At 37.0% G+C, this 21,039-nt stretch overlaps 1 protein-coding gene across 2 annotated transcripts in view; it reads left to right on the forward strand.

The window, feature by feature from the left end:
- Window positions 1-19,479, forward strand: part of TMEM200A (transmembrane protein 200A) — a 60,839-nt gene extending 41,360 nt beyond the window's left edge. The window contains exons 1-2 of one of the 2 annotated variants that reach the window (XM_032185310.1): window positions 14,451-14,540; window positions 15,940-19,479. In XM_032185310.1, the coding sequence (XP_032041201.1) occupies window positions 15,956-17,431 (1,476 nt within the window). In that variant the 5' untranslated portion in view covers window positions 14,451-14,540; window positions 15,940-15,955 and the 3' untranslated portion in view covers window positions 17,432-19,479. Of the gene's footprint in view, window positions 1-14,450; window positions 14,541-15,939 lie in introns of those variants that run through there. The other variant, XM_032185309.1, reaches the window with a different exon arrangement.
- The last annotated feature ends 1,560 nt before the right edge of the window (window positions 19,480-21,039 follow it).

Genomic DNA, 21,039 nt, shown 5'->3' on the forward strand with positions numbered 1-21,039 from the left:
AGCTCTATCAGCCGCTATTTCAAATGTCAAGCTCAGCTCATGTTGCACAGAAATTTTTCCTTCTAATATTTGCTCTGCTAATTCTTGGGCACATTTTTAGAAAAAATAACATTTGTCCTTTTACTTGCTCATATATCTGACTTACTGTGGCATTGCTGATTGGTTCTGCTGCAGTACTTTCTTTGCCTTGAACAAGCAGTAATTACTTTCTTCACATTTTAGTCCCATGATGAACTTGAATGCATGTATTTATATACTAATCCAGCTACCTAACCCATTTACTTTACCTGGGGTTTTCTATGAAGCATCTTTTCTGCAGAATCAAACCCCTCAAGGCTTCCACAAGGAAATGTAAAATCTAACTTTCTGTATTCAGAAGTGACCTGTGTTAGGGCAGTATCTCATAAAACTATAGAATAGTTATGCTCCTGGCATGCTCTGGTTGTTAACTGCACTAATCTTGATAGTCTCAACTGTTTTGTAAAGTCTGCTGTATTTATCTATTGTCTTTTGTTGTATGCTTACATTGGTGTAGGTTCTGTCTTTCCATTGGGTGGGACATGCATTGAACAGTGACCTTTAAACTCAACTGTGAGACAAGTGAAGTCATAAATAAATATTTCTTAAATAGTACTGTATCTCTAGGCAATTCTTCTATATATTTTTATACATTTTAGTGGATACCTTCAGTCATGCTCAGATAATGTTTTTTTTTGTGTTTGTTTTTTGGTTTTGCTTGTTGCTTTAGCTATCTAAGTAAATCTATTTCAAGTAATTTAGTAACATGTTGCTAGCCTTTTGCTGAAAAAATAATTAACTGATGGTATTGTATTTCACTCTTTCCCCTAAACTCTAAACTGAAAATTTTATGGTGGACTACTGGCAGCTTCCTGCTGCTCAACCTGTAATTGCATTTTAAATTTATCTTCCTCTCCCTGTTTCTTCATCCTGCTTTTCTCACGCATAGCTGATAATTTTGCAGTAGTTTCTTACAAGAAAAAAAATGTTACCCACACTGTATCTGTTAGTATTTGGTAGTCTGCTGAGAGAGATTTAGTGACCTTTACTTTCTTTTCTCCTCAGCAATACATGGAGAAATTGGGCTAAAGCTTTAGACATGCCAGACTGACTGATAGCTACAAATGATCTGTGATGGGCTGAGAAGACCCTAAAGCAATAAGACATAAATATAAATTTTACAGAAACTGGAAAAAAATGGCTCTGTATTTTCTCTTTTCTTGACTTTGAACTCCATATTAAAATCTTCTCTTGATTGTTTATGCTACTTGTATTTGCATCACATATCTACCAACAGTTTTTAACAAGGTACATCAATTTCAGTCATGCATTCAGTTTAGTTTAAACTTGCCTTACTTATATTTAAAGTGCTTGATTCTGAAACTTATGCTGGCTTTGTTTAAGTCAGGAGGATTTCCATTAAAACAAACTCACCTTTATCTTTGTAATTGACTGTGACCAGACCCAGGCTAAGGAAAAGTAAGTAAAATATTAAAAGCATAAAGTGATGTAACAATAGCAACGTGAGAACATCAATGAGCTAAAAAAATAATTGGTGTAAGTCATTTGTGAATAAATTGCAGCCTATAATACATGCTAATAATAGTTGACATCTCCTTATAAAATTAAAATGTTACCAAGCATCAGGTGGTTTTGACATCTGTCCCGATTGCATGGGTCGACTGAGATCTTGTTTTAAATTACATAGGGTAGCTCAAGTGTGTTAAAACACAAATGTATAGACATACATTTAGAATGGAAGGTATCAAAGCTGAACAACACACTATTATGCTATTGGCAACATATCCATTCTTTAAGTAGTCTTTAAGTAGTCTTTAAGTGGGGCACCATGTTGTAGCTAGCAACACCATTTATCATTCCTCATTTAGTAGGAATATTCTCATTTTTCTCAGGCCTAGCAGCCTACTGTTCCACAGAGTCTCTATTTTGGACTCAATATGTCATGGACTTAACTGGAATAACTGGATGGAGCTGTTTTTCTGCAAAACAGCAGGATAGGCATATTCTGATTCATGGATGCAAAATGAAGTCATGGCAACTCTTCTGTATTTGAGTGACCTTGATGCCATGTAAAAGCTGTGTAATATTTGAAACTTAGGCAAACAGAATAAAGTGGAGATGGACCATTTAAGGGTCACGAAGGAAAGTTTTTTGATAGAAATGAGCATGTAGGTTAATTTGTTTGTGCCCGCATCTTGAAACTGCTGCTCTTATGTGTACTTACTAACTTGAGATTATGGGTCAGCAAATTGTGGAGTGGTGTGAGTGCTTACAGGTTCTAATGAAGTCTCCAGGCAGATGTCTGACTAGGGCACCAGTGTTCGAATGTTCAGCAGAAGACATGGTGAAGTTTTACTGTGAATTACGTAATTATTTCTGAGGCATCCATTAATAGGAAAAAAAAAAGTTTCATTATATGGTACATCAAAAGTATTTTTGCTTCGCTTTCTCAATGAAATAGTGCTTTATTTATATTATATATTTGTATTGTTGCTAATTTCTCTTGCTTCTTGGTAGGGTAAGAAACCTTGCACAAAGGTCTTTGTTGGAAAAAAATAAATCCTAACAGAGACCCATTCTATTTTCCAGTGTTGCTTAGAACATAGGTGTCAAAGGAGATTTCCAAAGGCAAGTGACAGACAAGATGAGCATAGAGCCACAGCTGTGCTGAAGCAGCTGTTCTTGTTGGCCACATAAATGCTCTTGTCATGTGGCTGCAACACTCAGGAAGAACAAATTCCAGTTCTTGTTCTGAATACCCCCTATGTGTACTTTTCTAATAATGTGGACTAATACGTAATGACATGACTAAAAAGTGTCCTGGTGGTGGAGGGGCTGGGAACCCAGGTCCCATTTCCCATGCTGGTGCCTCAGCCACTAATTTCAAATTATGCTGCCGTGGTGATTGTCAGGTAGCAGGCTTTTTATTTATTTATTTATTTATTGGTGGCTAGTTTGTGGCTTTCACAGTCACCTTTTGCCCCGGGTACTTAAATTCTGCAAAGTCAGGAACTACATCTTTTTTTTTTTTTTTTTTTGTATCTCTTGTATGCACTGAGATTTTCAAAATATGACTACACAGTGTAGGTATTTAAGAACTTCAGAGTTAGGCTCTTGCATTATTTAAATGCATTTGAAAAATTGCTTCTAGGTCTTTGATGGTAAACAGAGAATGATAACTCCTGCAGTTTTGAGCCTGTATGTTTTACAGGCCGAGACGTATTGTCTTGGTGAGAGGGAAAGTTTTGCTGAGACACCATAGTTATGGAACAAATAGATTTTAACACATATCTAATACATATATGATTTAAACCTTCTTTTAAATACCTCCATCATCTTGTTCCTGTTAGTATTTGATCCTACAATCATTGGATTTGTATACAGTGGGAAATTACAGCTGTTAGAACATGCTAATTAACATGATTAACTGAGCATGTAGTGCAGATAAGGACATTTGTTTGGTTTCATGACAGCTGGTCACTGCCTACATTAAGTGTGTGTCTAGGCTGGAGATTTTGCCTCTGACTAAATCAAGTAACAGATTGCTGGTTAAGCTAGATGATACGAGTGTAAATGATTGCCAAAGGATTCCAACATTGTTTGTGCTTATATACCTCCACACTAAGTGTCTACCACTGTTTTATTCATAAGTAATTTGAAATTTTGTGCTCAAGGACTGAAGAACCAGAATGGCTTAGTGATTGTACATCAAGGTATTTAACATCTTTGATCTTGTTTTTTTTTTTTTTTTTTTTTTTTTTTTAAATTAGGAAACTGAGTTTATCCATCTTTTGGCACACCGAGCCCCAGAGTGTTTAGTCATACCTTTCCTTTGCAATAGGTGACTGAAAACAAAGCTTTTATTTTGCTTTTACACACTCAGAAACAACTAGAGACCTTTATAATATTTATTTAATGACTCATGATTTATATCTGGTCAATACTTTAATCTGCATTGTGTGATCTTGGTTCCAAATTCCCATTAGTTCTGTGCATTTGGAATGCACAAGGGTTGTTCTAGTATTACCTCATAGTTTTCACTTTCTTCTAAAAGATGCTCCTTCATATTCTTTGAAACATCTGAGAGATAAAATGAAAAAAGGCAAACTGTAATAAATGCATACAGACCCACATGCTTGTTTTATACATTTTAAATTAGATTGTGCTCCTAAAATTATTTTTTTTTAATAATAAGAAAATTCTTTATGAAAGAAAATGCATAACATTTTTTTTTTTTTTTTAATAAAGTAATTATTTCACCTATAGGAATAGCTAATGTAGGATCTTTTCTGATTCCTGAATAGGAAAGCTAATAATGTGAATGGACAAATGTGTAAAAAATAATTATGAATATCTGACTAAATAGCCAATGTCTGCTTCCAGTTGTAGTACTGATTTTCCCTAGGAAATGGGTTTACTCAAAGTTCTAAAATAGCTTAGAAACATATTTTGTCACTTTAGTTATAAAAGACAATTACTAACTCACTCATTTGAGGCTAAAACCAACCAAAACATTCTTGCTCTTTTTTTTAGTAGAAAAATGTAAACAAACTGGAGAAGGCAAGCAAATATAAGCAAAAGTAAAGTCTAAGATATCCAGATTTCTTTTTCTGTCTGCATATTCAATGTATTTCTTTTAGGAAGAAAATTTTATTAGTCAATAAAGAAGAACTTTTTTACTAAATCCCCTTTTAAGCAGCCTTTCCTCAAGTCTTAGAATCATAGAATCACTAAGGTTTGAAAAGGCCTTCAAAGATCTTCTGGTCCAACCACCACCCTACTACCAATATCACCCACTAAACCATGTCCCTAAGCATCAGGTCCAACCTTTCCTTGAACACCTTCAGGGACAGTGATGCCACCACTTCCATGGACAATCTGTTCCAATGTCTGACTACTCTTGCAAAGCATTTTTGTTTCCCCAGACATTTTTTTAGCTCCGTCTTGCTTTTTGCTATAGTTCTGTGATGTATTTTGGAATAGGATGTATTGGGTTTATTTGGCAAGATTTTGGTAGCAGGAGGGCTGCATCTGAGCAGAGCCCAGCAGCTGCCCATGTAGATAAGAGCCAGCTCCAGCTCGCTCCACAAGGGACCCATAGCTGGCCAGAGCTGAGCCAGTGGGTGATGTTGGTTGGGCCTTTGGGAGAGTAGATTTTAAAAAGGTAAAAAACAAAACAAAACAAAAAAACTTCTTGTGCAGCAGCAGCCGGGAGAGATAAGTGAGAACCAGCCCTGTAGACCCCAAGGCCAGTGCAGAAGGAGGTTAGGAGGTGCTCCAGGCAAGCAGCAGCAGTTCCTCTGAGGCCTGTGGAGAGGCCCCTGGTGGAGCAGGCTGTCCCCCTGCAGCCCATGGGTCCCACATGGAGCAGATCTCCACACTGCAGCCTGTGGAGGAGCCCCCGGCGGAGCAGGTGGATGTGGCCTGGAGGAGGCTGCAGCCCATGGAGAGCCCCCGCAGGAGCAGGCCCCGGGCCGGAGCTGCAGCCTGGGGAGAGGAGCCCACGCAGGAGCAGAGGGTCTGGGGGGAGCTGCTGCCCACCCGTGGGGGACCCCTGCTGGAGCAGTTTGCTCCTGGGGAACGGATGGACCCCGTGGTATGGAGCCATGTGGGAGCAGTGCTTGAAGAACTTCTGCCTGTGGGCAGCCCCCTCAGGCTTTGCTGGGAAGAACGGCATCCCCTGGGAGGGACCCCACGTGGAGCAGGGGCAGGGAGTGACCATGAAGGGGCGGTGGGGACAAAGCGTTAGGGACTGACCGCAGTCCCCATTCCCCCTTTCCCTTGTGCCACTAGTGGGGAGGAGGTAGAAGAAGGTGGATGTAAGGTGTTTTTAGTTTCTCACTGTTTTAGTCCACTAGTTATAGGCAATAAATTATATTAATCTCCCTATGCTGAGTTTGTTTTGCTCATAGTAATGGTTGCTGAGTGATCTCCCTGTCCTTATCTCAACCCTTGAGCCCTTTCCATTGTATTTTCTCCCCCTTTTCTTTGAGAAGGGGAAGTGAGAGAATGGTTGTGGTGGAGTTCAGCTGCCCAGCAGGGTAAAACCACCACACAGGACATGACATATTTGTGCATAAGAAATGAAAAATTCCATGTTTATGTGAAGAAGTAACCAATGCACCCTTCTGAAAACAAGTTACTCTTCTCAAGTTATTGATAACTAAATGTGGCAAATACAGAGATTACAGTAGGCATTCCACAAACAAACACATCCAGGATCAGAGCTCCTGTGTTTCTCTAGTCAATCACCTGGGCTAAGCTGGTACAGCTACACAGAGCAGAATGGCTGGACATTCTGGACATCACATGTGATGATGGTTCAGGCTGATAATGCATAAGACAGGTGTTCTGTGGCCATGAAGAGAACATGTGGTTCAAGTACGAAGACTGAGAAGCTGTTCTAGACATAGGAGACCAGGTGCCAACCTCATGTCATGTGTTCTACATTGGTAAAATTTCTGAACTTCTGTAGACTCAACCTGATTTACTGCACCATAGATGTAACTGAGGAAGGAGCAAGTTTAAAAGAGTGCAACTGGGCCAGGCAAAAGCTTGTAGACCAAATCTAGGCCAATCATAAAGCAGTGTCTTGAAAGCAAAATATAGAACTCAGGTTGCTTCCTTCTCTCTTTGATGTGTGCTCTGTGCTTTTGTGAGTGGCTAACGAGCTCTGTGCAATGCTGCTGGTATTGGATGTTGCTGATTTTGCACAGTATTATAATATCTGACCTACTGAAAAGTTCAGCCTGGAGCAAAGAAGGCAAGCAGTTTGGGCATTCATCTTTGTGCAGTATTGCTACCTGTTTACCATGCTTTTGACCTTGGCATACTAGGTGAAATAATTAGTGTATATGGCATATACTGTAAGTGGTGATGCATTCAAAAGGGATTTTTGTTTTGTGTAATTTACAGAACAAAGTCACAGCATTCCCCAAATCTGGGTAACAGGCATTCTCACTTAGCTTATGATTATGTTTATCAATACTTCTGAGTTTGTAATTTTTAGTTCAAATTACACATTTAGCTTTTGGTTGACAATTTCAAGTCAAGTTTAAAGCCAAATAAAATCCCAAGTGATTTAAAAAAAAAGGAATTTCACACCAATAACATTTGAAAAGATATTCACAGACTGAAGCAAGTTCACTGGGTGGGCCCACAGTTGGTCAGGTACCGAAGCTCTTGCCCTGAGAACAGACTGAGGAATCAGGGCTGGTTCAGCCCTGGAGAAGGGATGACTTTGGGAGGATCTCACAGGAGCCCTCTAGTACCTACAGGGGGGTAAACAAGAAGAAAGAGCTAGGCTTTTCCACAGTGCTACATGGTGTTAGCAGATGAGACAGTAGATTTAAGTTGCATCGAGAGGAGAAGACGGGTTGACATGGTGACACAGCGGCAGTGGTGCAGGCTGCCCAGGGAGGCTGTGCTATCCCTGTGTTTGTGGCTTTTCCACACCTGAGTAGGCACAGACCTAAGCAACCAGGTTTGACCATGCAGGTAGCCCTGCTGTGGGCAGGAGGTTGTATGAGAGACCTCCTGAGCTCCACTCAGACTGAATTGTCTGATCATTTAATCAAACTATTGCCACACTGATATATATGAACCATGGTTCTGACCTGCTGAGTCTTAGGCAATTATATTCCAAAATTTATTTTGAAAAACAAAAAAGCATTCTGCAAGCTCCCTTCCATGTGCTTTCTAAAGGAAGGAGAGGCTTGCATTACCGTGCACACAAACCGAGTAGCTGTGAAAGTCTGGTTGTTGTTCACAGTTGTATCTGTGTAACCAAGTTCTATTCCTTGTCCTGTTGAGAGGTTCACTTAACAGTAACAATGTGTAACTTTATAAGACTGATTTTTTTTTCCCTTAGTTTTTCCCCAAATAACAGTAAAGGATTTTTTTTTTAATTATTATTATTTTTTCTTATAGTTTTGTAAATTGGGTAATTTCATAACCTCTCCACAGTATCATTATGCAGACTGTTAGTAAGCGGAGCTACTCACAGCTGTATTTGAAATTTTCCCAGCTGTGAGAGTCCTGCTTTAACATAAGAACAGTTATAAAAGTCATGATAGAGAATGACATGGCTCAGGCTTTCTAATGAAATAGGGCAAATGTGAGTCTAAATGGAGTTATGATGTATTATTCAATGTGGATATGAGACATGAACATACTGGAAAGAGTCCAATGTAGGGTCACAAGGATGATGAACACCTCAGATGATGAACACAGGTGATGAGCACCACTCCTGTGAGGAAGGCCGAGAGAGCTGGGATTGTTCAACCTGGAGAAGAGGAGGCTCAGGGGTATCTTATCAATGTGTATAAATACCTGAAGGGAGGTGCAAGGAAGACAGAGCCAGGTCTTTTCAGTGGTGCCCAGTGGCAGGACAAGAGGCCATGGTCACAAAGTGGAACACATGATGTTCTGTATGAACATCAGGAAGCAATTCCTGATGGAGCACTGGCACAGGCTGCCCAGAGAGGCTGTGGAGTCTTCTCTTAGGAGATCTCCAAAAGCTGCCTGGACATGGTTCTGCGCACCCTGCTCTGGGTGTCCCTGCATGAGCATGGGTTAGGACCGGATGACCTCTAGAGGTCTCCAGCCTCAGTCATTCTGTGATTCTGTGTGGTTCAGCACTATGGCAAATATATGCAAATAACCACAAGATACTGGTTTTGCCATCTGGGTTTTTCTACTGATAGTAAGAGAAGGGAGCTTCAACAGCTACTTGCCACTTCTGAAAGCTGCATCAAAATCATTTTGATAAAAGGGAACTGTGCCCCTTTATACAATGTTAAGATACTTTGCATGGGCTCAGTGTGACTGAGTATAGTTATAGAAATACATATAAAATGAGATCTGTTGACTTACATAACTCTCCTAAGAGCTTGGGTTTGTTTTTTAAAAAAATATTTTCCCCTTCTTAGCGTATGTTTGAGTATCCAACTTTTAATAGTAGAACAATGACCTCCTTTTCTTCCCAAAGTGTCCATACTCTAGATCCACATTAGTGGATCTAGATCACCACATCTAGATGAGTGGTTTTCTGTCCTTCACAGTTTGTGAGCCCCCTGGATTCCTTCCTTAAAGCAGTAAATATTATAGTTTCATAAAGAAATGTGTATTAATAATGTTCACATTTGCCATTCCTACCTGTCTTTCATAGATTCTTTAGAGGTAACTGATGGAGACCTTTAGCCTTGCTTGCGTTAGTACAATGCAGATTTGAAAACTGCTGCCAGATCTAGATATTTTGAATGAATGGATCACAGCCAAACCTTGAATTTCCCCACAGATTTTGATATATCCTTAATATCAAGCTTTTGTTTTCCACTTACAAGTGAAAAGATTTTACTGTTTGAAATAGTACTCTTGTAAACCAAATACAGACCATTTGATACAGGGCTACCAATGTCCAGGAAGCCTAAGCTTTTAATCTCTGCTTTGGACCTTCTCTTTACTGCTGTATCGTAGGCAGCCTGGAGTTCTTGCATTGCCTGACCCACATGCAGCCTGCCTTTTCCTTTTTATGCTGTGAAACTGCTTGCATGATTTGGCCTGTTTCCATAATCTGACTGGCAACCAGGAGGTTAAAAGGACATGATTAGTCCCTAAGCTTATCCGTTTACAGACTAAAAGAGGCAACATTAAAGGGAATTTGAACCCAAAGGGTTTGTTTCAGCTGGAAATTTCAAAGCTTTAATGTTTTAAATAGGCATGCAATTTTCTATCCTTGGCTTTTGCTTGCATGACTTTAAAATCCCAGCTGAGGTTATGAAGATTTTTAATACCACATTTCACATGCTTTCATCTCACCTATTGTCAATTAAAATACATTTAAAATACCCCATAATCATCAATACAAAAGAGGTCTTTTGCTTTCTTGCTTTTCTTTTTTAATACTTTTTAAGGACTGGATATTAGGAGAGAGATGCATCATAGGGTAGTCCCGCTGGTGTGTTATGCAGTTGGAAGGGATTGCTCATTAAGCAACGAAATAAAAATGTAATTTTGGATGATTTTTCTGTTTCTCGTGGAACTAACCTTTCTTTGGCCATTGCTGTATTATCTCTACCAGAAATATTAATCCTTTTGGCCTATAAGATTGTTTTAACAGAGCATTATATTTTTACCTTTGGAATAGAACTGATTGTATCAATTGACAACCTCTACGCATAGATAACACATTGATATATTATACATCAGGAACAAAGTTTAGATGTATTCTGTTAATTTCAGCTTAATACTGGTTTGTTTACCTAGTTGTGTTACCAGTTCTCTTATTACTTTATCATTTGCTTTCTTGATTATGAGAATTTCTGGGTAAACGGTCTCTCATATACCTCTTTCATTGCTAGGATTTCAGGTTTATCAAAGGTAAAGGACACTTTCCTTGATATTAAATTTTGTGCTCTTGTTAAAATTTGAGATTGAGTCACTTAAGTGGTAATAAATCAAGTACTAACATGAAGTAAAGTTACTAATCAGCTGAAATAGCAAGATAGGAAATGCTATAGTATTTGAAGTCATGTTTTGTCACACTTCTCAATGTGATGAAGTGTAATTCTTTGCTGAAATACAATAGCTGATCATTTCAGAAAGTTTTACATAAACCTAAACTACAGGGAAATAGCATGTACAGTTCTGATAATTTCAAAAAAATTAAGTTTCAATAATCTTTCAAACAGTAAATGTTCCAGTTTTATAATAATAATAAAAAAAATTGTGAAAACTACAAAGGTCATAAATAATAAGGGACACTGAAATATATCTGGAATAAAAAAAATAATATGAAAGAAATATAATCCTAATATCCTTTTGTGCACTATTTATCTTTGGTGCTGGTATACTTTTCAAATTAAATGTAAAATCTCAGCATAATTCAAATGACTATATATTTATTCAAAAGACTTCTGTTGTAGGTAGAATTAGTAACTGTTATTGTACCAAAATTGTTGAAAAATAGATAAACCTCGACGCACCCGAAATAGAAATACCAAGCTCCAAAGCTAACTACAGGCTGAGAGTTAATAAGGTTGCTGAGAGATTAACTACATGTTTAATAATGTGACCATCTCTGAAAAACAAAGTTAGTTGATACCAGTAACACTAATGGTGATGCTAGTCATCAGAGGGTAAAGAAGGGTATTAAGGTGGTGACCTCTTAGGCTAAAGAGAAAAGTAAGGAGTTTGTGGTTTGTGGAACCAGGAAAAGTTAGTTGGAGCCACTAGCATGTGCAATAAAGTCAGTTCCTTCCATTGTATTTTTGCTCTTCCACACACACCTTTTAGGTTTTCCTAGACTGCTGAGTATCAGAGCCATTGTGTAAATAGCTAATATTGCCTCAGTTGCAATTAAAACAGAAATTATACATTCTTGCAGTAGACATGTCTTACATCTGGAATAATCAGTGAGTCAACTGGGCTCAAATCCCACCAAATCCTATCCCACCAATTTAGTCATTTGCTTGGCTTCCAAAAGATAACCAAGTATTACTTGTGGAGGCCATTCCTAGCTTCAAAAGGACTCAGAGTGACTCCCTCTTATCTGTCATACCTCTCTGTGGACATTTCTAGGTTGTTCAAGTTGCTCTGCAGTTGTCTGGAGATGCAAGTTACTCTAATGAGTCCCCAGGTCACCTCTGGCCTCCCCTCCCTTCTCCAGGCTGGCAAATTCAGATATGGGTAATGCTAGCAGCATAAATAAACCATTTTTCTGTCTGATCATCAGTGAAATCCTGATGTACTGGTGCAAATCAGAATAGAAATGAAGGACGCTTGTCCAACCGTGCTACAGTTTCTCCATGATAATTTATCCCTGCCTTACCTTTGTATCACAGAGTGAATCTACTGCCTCTGTTTCTTTGTTGATTTGAGTTATTTGACCTCCTGACTTGGTTAGGGGAATACTTCAATCTTTGCTCAGCAGCTGCAAGTCTAGTGGTTCCCTACAACTATTCTGGGAAAGCTGTTTTTACCTCTTTCATAATTTTCTTTATGACAGCCTTTCCTTGAGCATCTGAGAAACCTTTCCCCATATGGAAAGGTGATAAAGAAGAATCCCTTTCAGCCTCTCTAGGAGCCTTGATCTGGGCAGCAAGTGTAATGTAAATAAGAAGCAGGCATCCTCCACATCTGAGACTGATGCTTCTCATCTCATTACCCAACTTGTATCACGTTTGCAAACCTTAGGAGGAGCTACTTTACAGGACCTATACCAAGACGGATTTGGGTGATCTTGGAGTGGCTGACAGGGTTGTGCGAGGACCTCTTAGTAACAACAGCACAGTACAAAGTGATGCTAGCTGTAAGGGTAAATCTGGGCCACTGTTCCTTTCAAGACTAAAGTTGTAAACTGTCTAGGCCTTTGGTACTGATGTTCCTGCTGAAGATGAAACAAACAGAGCAGCTACAAGGTTAGGAAGGCAGGTGCTTGAAAAAACACTCAACGTTTGTTTTTCAAAAGCAGCTTGATATCTGTGGTGCTTTTTTAACAGCAAAATGGTTGTGTTTATGAAATGGTTTACAGGCCTATCCCTTTCTTTCTTTTTTTTTTTCTTTTTTTTTCTCTGTACTCTACATCAATTTTACCATTATTTGATACATTTTAAAATAAGCCTGTGTCATTCACAGCACCACCAGAAAAATTCTGTCAAAACTTCTAACATAACCATTCTTTACTTCTTAGTCAAAATCTTGTAAAGTTTGCTTGTTCAGAAGTTTGAATTCAAGCTTTTGAGTAAAACTAAATGTAATCATTGTACTAAGCTAAAAGAATTAACATTTGACATTGGAACTCATTGTGGCTGTTCTGTAATGAAAGTAAACAGATTTGTAAAATAATTCATTGTATCTACAATGTGACTGTGTTCTAAATACAATACTTTTTTTTAAAAAAAGGTTTCCCATCTTAAAATACACTTCATTGTAATAGGATTTTGAAAGAAGTTCTGAATGAAATGAAATCATCTCATACCAATGGTCTGCTAATACCAATAATTTTATTAAATGGAGAAGAGATTCAGCTCTTAAAATTAAGTAGCATATAAGCCTTATGAACACCGTGGCTGATTGCAAATTATATTTATGAACCTGGTTGTGATTTTATTCAATTAAATAAAGATTTAGTAATATCCATGTGAACTCACAAATAGGAAAGAGACTTCTTCTATACATAAAATACTTTTTCATCTTGTTGCAGCCAGACTTTCTCTCTCTTATATCCAAGTTCTAATGCAGGTAAAGTGAACAGAGGAACAAAATGTTCCCCTGAAGTACTGGGAGGAAGCCAGCCAGGTGGCTTAGGAGATCTCTTTCTCCCTTTTATTATAGAAGATCTTAGTTTTTCTCCGTCCTTCAGGTTACTGTAGACCATTTAATAGTGAAATTGTGATGTGGTTTTCCTGCAATATTTGTAAAACTTGCAAATGAGAATTTTTGAAAAATACCTCGGGATGAAATATATATATATATATATATATATATATATATATATTATTTATTTTTTTTTTTTTTTTTTTTTTTGATCTGCTTTTCAGAGTTAGAGAGGAACTAGAGGTTCCTTAAGCTAGAGGTATGCTTAAAATATTTACCAAACAGATCTGAGCTTACTTGGTTCACCCTTTGGTGCAATCCAGGTAGCTGTGATAAGCATAGTACAGAACACAAAATATCAAACCCAACCAACATGCACAGTTTAGCACAAACCCATGCAGTTCCTTGGCAGCCCTGATAATGGATGAGAGTGGGTTTATGTGTGCTGCAAAATGCCACATAAATATGGAAACTCCTTAAACCTGCAAAGATCTAGGATGTGGAAAAGAATAAGGGAGCAAACTAGATAATAGCTAAAAGACCTATTAATTTCAGTAAAGATGTGCTGTAATTCTCTTAATTTATTTCTGCCTAGAGAGTCTTAATGTTTTAGAGAATGATCTTTTGCTTTTGGCAGAAACCCTTAAATATAGGCATATGAGACACTGTTATTTTGTTTTGTTTTGTTTTGTTTTTAATATACAATCAACCTCGAATAACTTTCTTGGGGGGAAGGGGAGCATAGTGTTAAAATTGCTACATTAAAAGAAAAATTTGGCTCTTCATGAAACATTCAAGAAATTAATTGTTCTCGAACTGCTGAAATTGCCCAGATAGCATAAAAATGAAAGTGAATTGCAAAGGGTGAGAATTTCCAGAGTGCTGAGCAACATGAAACCTATCACTAGAAGTGAACTTTCTGAGTTGTATTTTTTGTTTGTTTGTTTGTTTGTTTTGTTTTGTTTCTTTGTTTTAAAGAATTCTATCAACTTTGCTTTCAGAAATTAAGAAAATGTTGCATCTTAGGTCTTGTTTTTTCAGGTCTTCGCTTCACAAAGAAAAGGTTTCTTGCAGGAGGAGAGAAAGCACTCTCTCTGTTAACAATGGTACATGGAAGGAATTCAGCTTGCTGTTCCTTCTGTCTGTCACCTGAATTACTGCTGAACAGATTATGATGAACACTGGTACATTTTTTTTTCTGGATTAGTGCTTCTACCTGTCTCAAACTCCCTATTAATTTCATAATCATGGGTTGGAGCAATTTCTGCTTGGAAATGAGCTTACTTGACACCTGCTTGCATTGTTGGAAATTCATGATAGTGCCTCAATTTATGGTCATTCTCATACTATAAGAGCTCTCATCTTTTTGCATGGGTGATTGGGATTTTTGCATGGGTGATGTTGGGATTTTTAAAAAACAAATATTTAAAGATATCTGATGAAAGTTATTGCCTGTAAATTGAAAGCAATCACTGGTTTGCTTTGCCTCTGCTTCTCTGCCTCTGACACACAGTCCAACTTTTACCTTGTCTGCTTGTTAAACCATCCCTAGCATTGACACAGATTGACACAGTGTTTTTTTTTTTTTTTTTTTCTGCAACAGACTGTCAGCCTTTCTGTATCTTTGAACTTAGCAAGGCCATCAAAAAGAACATATATGTTTTTTCATACCTGGCTTCACAGTATCTTAATTGTATACCATAATACTTTCTAGTATTCATCCAAATATTCACTAGTTAATCTGAGAAACTATTTTTGAGTCTGGTTATAAGATGCCTTATAAAATGATATTTAATAATCCTGAACTTTGTTGTTTCATTTGTTACTTTTATTCAAAAAAAGTGCCCTACCAAATGTGAGTTTCTCTTTTTAAACCTATGCTGGTTCATGTTTCTGATGTAGTAGACAACCAGGTGTGAAAAGACTAAAAAATAAAATAAAATAAAATAAAATAAAATAAAATAAAATAAAATAAAATAAAACAAAACAAAACAAAACAAAACAAAACAAAACAAAACAAAATGAGGAAGCTTTGAATTCATAAGCTTGACATTTAAGCTTCTTTAAATGATGGAATAAGTATATATTGATATATGCTGAAACCTAAAAGGCAAAATGTCTTAAAGAGGGTATGTAGAATTATCTGTATTCATACTAATTGTATGTCACAGAAGTTTTTAAAAGAGCTAGCTATAATGGCAAAATGATCAAGAACACATACAAGGTTCTTAACTTGTAACTTGTTACTGACTGTCCTGACATAAACCATTTATAAAGACTTCTCAGTATTCTCATTTTTAATCCTGATGTGTCACCACAGAGCACTAGTTTTCTAGTCTGTATCATTACTGAAAGATTTATTACCTATATTTACAGTGGTAAAAGTCTTTTGGAAATGCTTTTTAAATGCCATTTGAGTCTTAAAACCTTTATTATGCCCTAACTGCAATAAATATAGTAACTTTTTTTAAAGTGATGAATATTTTAATTATCAAGAAATATATACATATTAACAAAGCACTATTTATATTTGCACACACAAACTTTACTTGCATCAATATTTCTGCTTTTTTTCCCCCGCAGGGCACAATATAGAACTATGATAGCAACCGGCGGAGTCATAACAGGACTGGCTGCCTTGAAAAGGCAAGACTCTGCCAGATCTCAGCAACATGTAAATCTTGCCACAGCACCAGCTTCTGAAGAGAAGAAGCCAGTTAGACGCCGGCCCAGGGCAGATGTAGTGATTGTCAGGGGCAAAATCCGACTCTATTCTCCATCGGGGTTCTTCCTTGTTTTGGGAGTGCTTATCGCATTCTTGGGAATTGCAATGGCCATCCTTGGATACTGGCCCCAAAAGGAACAGCTTTTAGGATCTGAAGATAAACTACCAGTAAATGAAACTGAGGTCCTAAGAAACCAAGGAAGCATTTTACTTCGTTTCTTTGAACAGCATGTGCACTCAGATAAGATGAAAATGTTGGGCCCTTTTACTATGGGCATTGGAATCTTCATTTTTATTTGTGCAAATGCCATTCTACACGAAAACCGTGACAAAGAAACAAAAATCATACACATGAGAGACATATACTCCACTGTAATAGATATCCACACCCTGAGGATCAAGGAACAAAAGCAGCTGAGTGGTGCCTTTGCTGGCTTGTTGGGGGAAGGAGAACTCGGGCACAGTGGGAGTTCATGTGCATCACGGCTGGCTGCAAACACGGTTGCACCTTTCTCTGGCTTCAAGAGTAATTTTAGAATGGATAGTTCTGCTGAAGAAGAGGAGATTCCCCTAAATGAAGATAGGACCACTGCTAGCCTTCTACCACCTCTGATGACTGACCAATCTGGTTCAGTCTTTGGACTTTACCCTCATTCCAGCAAGGCTTCAGATGACAAAAACACTAGTTCTATAAAGTGTGAAACAAAGTCCATCGTATCATCTTCTATTAGTGCTTTCACACTGCCAGTAATTAAACTAAATAATTGTGTTATTGATGAGCCCAGTATAGACAACATAACTGAGGACTCAGAGGTCACAAAGAGTTGGTCCAGAAATCTGTCGATGGACTCTCTGGCCATTCCATTAACTGACACCAAGGAATCCTGCAAACCAGCTGCGGCCATGCTACCACGGCATAATTCATTTGTGGACACTCCACATGATCAGTTCAAATCTTCTATGACCCTTGGACCAAGTACAGGAAAGCTTTTATCCCCTGGTGCTGCCAGGAAACAGTTTGGGTCCAACACATCTTTGCATCTTCTGTCTTCACATTCAAAGTCCCTGGATTTGGACAGGGGTCCATCTACACTCACTGTCCAAGCTGAACAAAGGAAACATCCAAGCTGGCCCAGACTGGATCGGAGCAACAGTAAAGGATATATGAAACTAGAAAACAAAGAGGACCCAATGGACAGGTTACTTGTGCCACAAGCAGCAGTCAAAAAAGACTTTACCAATAAAGAAAAGCTTCTTATGATATCGAGATCTCATAATAATTTGAGTTTTGAACATGATGAGTTTTTGAGTAACAACCTAAAGCGGGGAACTTCAGAAACAAGGTTTTAATATTTAAATTGCAATTTACAATATATTCAACAGTATTTTTTAAGAAAACGTTTTGACAAGTGTTTCCTTCTCAGTGAAACTAGAACAAGACCATTTTTATCCAGATGATTAACAGCATATTAAAATTGGCTTGTGTAAACAGAGATCTTTGTCTTTGTAAGTCCAAGAGTTTGTTGTCACAGTAACATACAGCTGCAATACAGTACATTATCATTGCTCAGAGAGTTTTGGTATGACTTATTGCATTTTTTTCCAAGTCATTATTCCTTCTGTTCTATATGAGCATGTTACTTTCTATGAATTTGACTCCAAAACCCTGCATTAGAGTTAAAAGCTCCATTTACCTGTAAGTTCTACTTATTTAATGACTGCAAGAGTCTAGAAATTGTTTTTGCAGTCTAGAATGGGAAGTGAGGAAGAATACATACTGGAATTGTCAAATTCAAGCATTTATCCTTGGTGTTGGCTTTCACATATAATACATCTCAGTAACTACAATCTTGCCATTGTCATTGTGAGAATCTTGTTTAGATATGGGGGTGGGTGGATAGAAAAGAGTGGGTATCAAAACATTTTTGTGAATTCATTGTAATTGGTCAAGTTGAATACTAGTGTTGTGAATTATTAACTATGCTTTGTACAATAAAATTTCTACATCCATTATGATTTAATCCTAAAATTCCGGGAAAGCATACATAAAGTAAGAAACCTGAAAATTCTTCTGGGGTTAGTTCTCTAAGGCATTTTGATTGGCAGCAGTTTTGAAATCAAAGTGTACTGATTAAAATCATAGGGACATAATGAATGCTAACAGGGTTTTAGAAACATGGTATATAGTAAAATGATATCATGACATGAATCTGAAGAGAATAATGAAAAATGAATATATTGCCTCTCATTGCAATAGCAAGAAGCTAAATAACTAGGTTTCTATGGTCAAGATACTGATACAAAGCATATAATTCAATATGTATACTAAATATTACAAAAGCCCCTTGCCTAAATTTCAATTTATATATTTCACATAATTATTGGGATGGTGGTTCACTGGAGGCTTAGCTGGGGTAATTTTCATTAGAAGATTTTGCAAAAAGAAGTGACATTTAAAACAATATTTTTCTCAGCAGGGTAAGTTCCTCAGTTGACAATTGTAGGCTATTGTTAAAGAAAATGAGAATTTGAATGTGCATACCAGAAAGTTTCCATGTATTTCATTAAGGTATTTAGGCCGTGATCCTGCCATGACAGTCATGCTAGAGAATGTCACTTCTAGTTGCAAGGCTCACCTAACAAGAAGTTGGTTGTATGTGGTCATTTTAGATATATTCACTCAGGAATTGTTTTTAATGGCTTTTCCCAAAAAGAATCAAGCCTGTTAAACTGTTGTACTTCAGTTATGAAAGATCAAAGATAAAATACATGTACACACACTCTCTATATCCTTTTTTATTTTTAAATACTCAGCTCCAGATTTCAACTGCTTAATGTTTATGTATCAGGAGCATTACTTGCTCAGTGAATTGAGGCATAGTGTTAACTGTTAGAACCTCAAGCCTATATATTGTAACAGAGTTGGCTAAATATTTTGCTATGAAGCTTTTAATAACTTTCCGGTTTGTGTTCTTAAGACATTTGCTATTTTTTGAAATGAAAATAAAATGTATCTCTACATATATCTGCTGTAAGACATGTTTTTCCTCTATAATCTCAAATCTTCCATATCAAAGTATAATTAAGGATCATAATATTGTACATAACATTATGCTTAATATATTAGCCTGCCACTAGATATATGGCTATGACTAATTAATTTCAATGACATCCCTGCACATGTAAAGGTTGAATTTACTGTGTTTCTAATATTTTTTTAATGTAATGTGAAATGTATTCAAAATGCTTTTGATATAAGGAAATTTTGTATAAAAAGAACACCTTGTTCTTTTCAGTTTGGCAGTATGTTTCAAAAAGTGGAAACCATTATTAAAAATACATGAATGATATAAGCTTTTATTTCCTGAATAACTAAATTAAATCTTAGCTTAAAAGACTGTTTTTTGTTTTGTTTTGTTTGTTTTGTTTTGTTTTGTTTTGTTTTGTTTTAACATCATACATGGGAATAGTGGTCCATTTATAAGTATAGCAAGGCATGAAGTTTTAATTTTTAGTATAGATACCTGGTACTGAAAAATGTACTGATTTCAAAAAAATATACCTGGTTGAGAGACCAAAATAAAGTTACTGACTTGAATTTGCAAGAAATCAAAATAGCTCCGTACAAAGGAATTATGTGATTGACAGATTGACTACAAAAATATTCTCAAATTGTCCTAAAATGGAACATTTAATTTAGATAATAGCATCTACTCTAAGTTCCAGAAATAATAAGCTCATCCAGTACATATTAAGTAACATGATAACTCAAAAGTGATAGTAACCTTTTTTCCTGGGATTTTCATATCCCAAAATTTAAAGACATGTGTCAAATGATTTATAAGGCATAAAGTCTAAGGTGCTAAGTCTGATGAAAGGTTTAATATTTTTAAAAAGTTGTCTAGGACTCTATTTTTGCCCAGATATACTAACTACAATCACTCTGAAAATTAAGGACCTTGCATCTTCCCATATTCCTTGAGTACTTCCAACTCAGTATCTAGTCAGAAAAAGTTTTAAATGTTCAAAAGACCTGAACACTAATCTTCATGAGGTGGAAAACTACAGTAGGGTGCAGATGTCTGAACCCTTTGTAACACATGTTCAGATAGCAAGTAAAGAACTAGTGAAGAAAGGAGCATTTCTGAAACCTCACTGTTATCTTTAGGGCATTACTGTATTCACTCTGTTGCCGATTCAGTTCACAGACTTTTATTATTATTAATTATTATTATTATTATTATTATTATTTAGATCATTTCTGATGTTCTGAACAACACTATTGATGTTCTGTGCAGCCCCACAATGAATTGTTCCAATACAACTTCAGGGTGAAAAAGAAGCCAAAGACAGGAAGTTTTAAACTATTTTTATCATATGGGAAAATAATTGTATAGACACTCCACAAGACTTTTCATGCAATACGAAGCTAAAACTTACATCTAGCCCTTGGAAGATATTATGGTACCACATCCTTTGTATGTAATAATCAGAAGGAAGTCATTTGTATTGTACAATCAGTGAGTTCAGCTTCTTCTCCATAAGACCATTGAAAAATACATGTGTTCTACCTCTCAGGTAAGCATCTTAATCACAGCCTGTGGCTTAGACTGGTGTTAGAAGCTGTCTGTCCTTTCTAGCAAAGCTGTTTCAGTCTGCTTGTTTATTGGGCAAAATTCATCAGTAAATAAAGAGCACAGTTCTGCAGTGTTAGAAGAGAAAGTCTGGGCTGCATTGTCTTTTCCAGGTTGTTTCTATACTTGATATAAAATACTGACTGAGTAAAAACCTTAGAACAGGGTCTGTGTCTGGCCAGTTCAATATTTTAGCTGCTCCTTTGGAAAACCCGGTTCACTCTCCATGTGAGCCAATTAACCTGATTTTTCCATGCAGTTCAGTGCAGAGTTCAGCAGGAGGGAGTGGCAATTGCACCAGCTGCAAATACTGTTACCTGTGGA

This window comes from Aythya fuligula, chromosome 3 (genome assembly GCF_009819795.1).
Source record: "Aythya fuligula isolate bAytFul2 chromosome 3, bAytFul2.pri, whole genome shotgun sequence".
NCBI lineage: Eukaryota > Metazoa > Chordata > Aves > Anseriformes > Anatidae > Aythya > Aythya fuligula.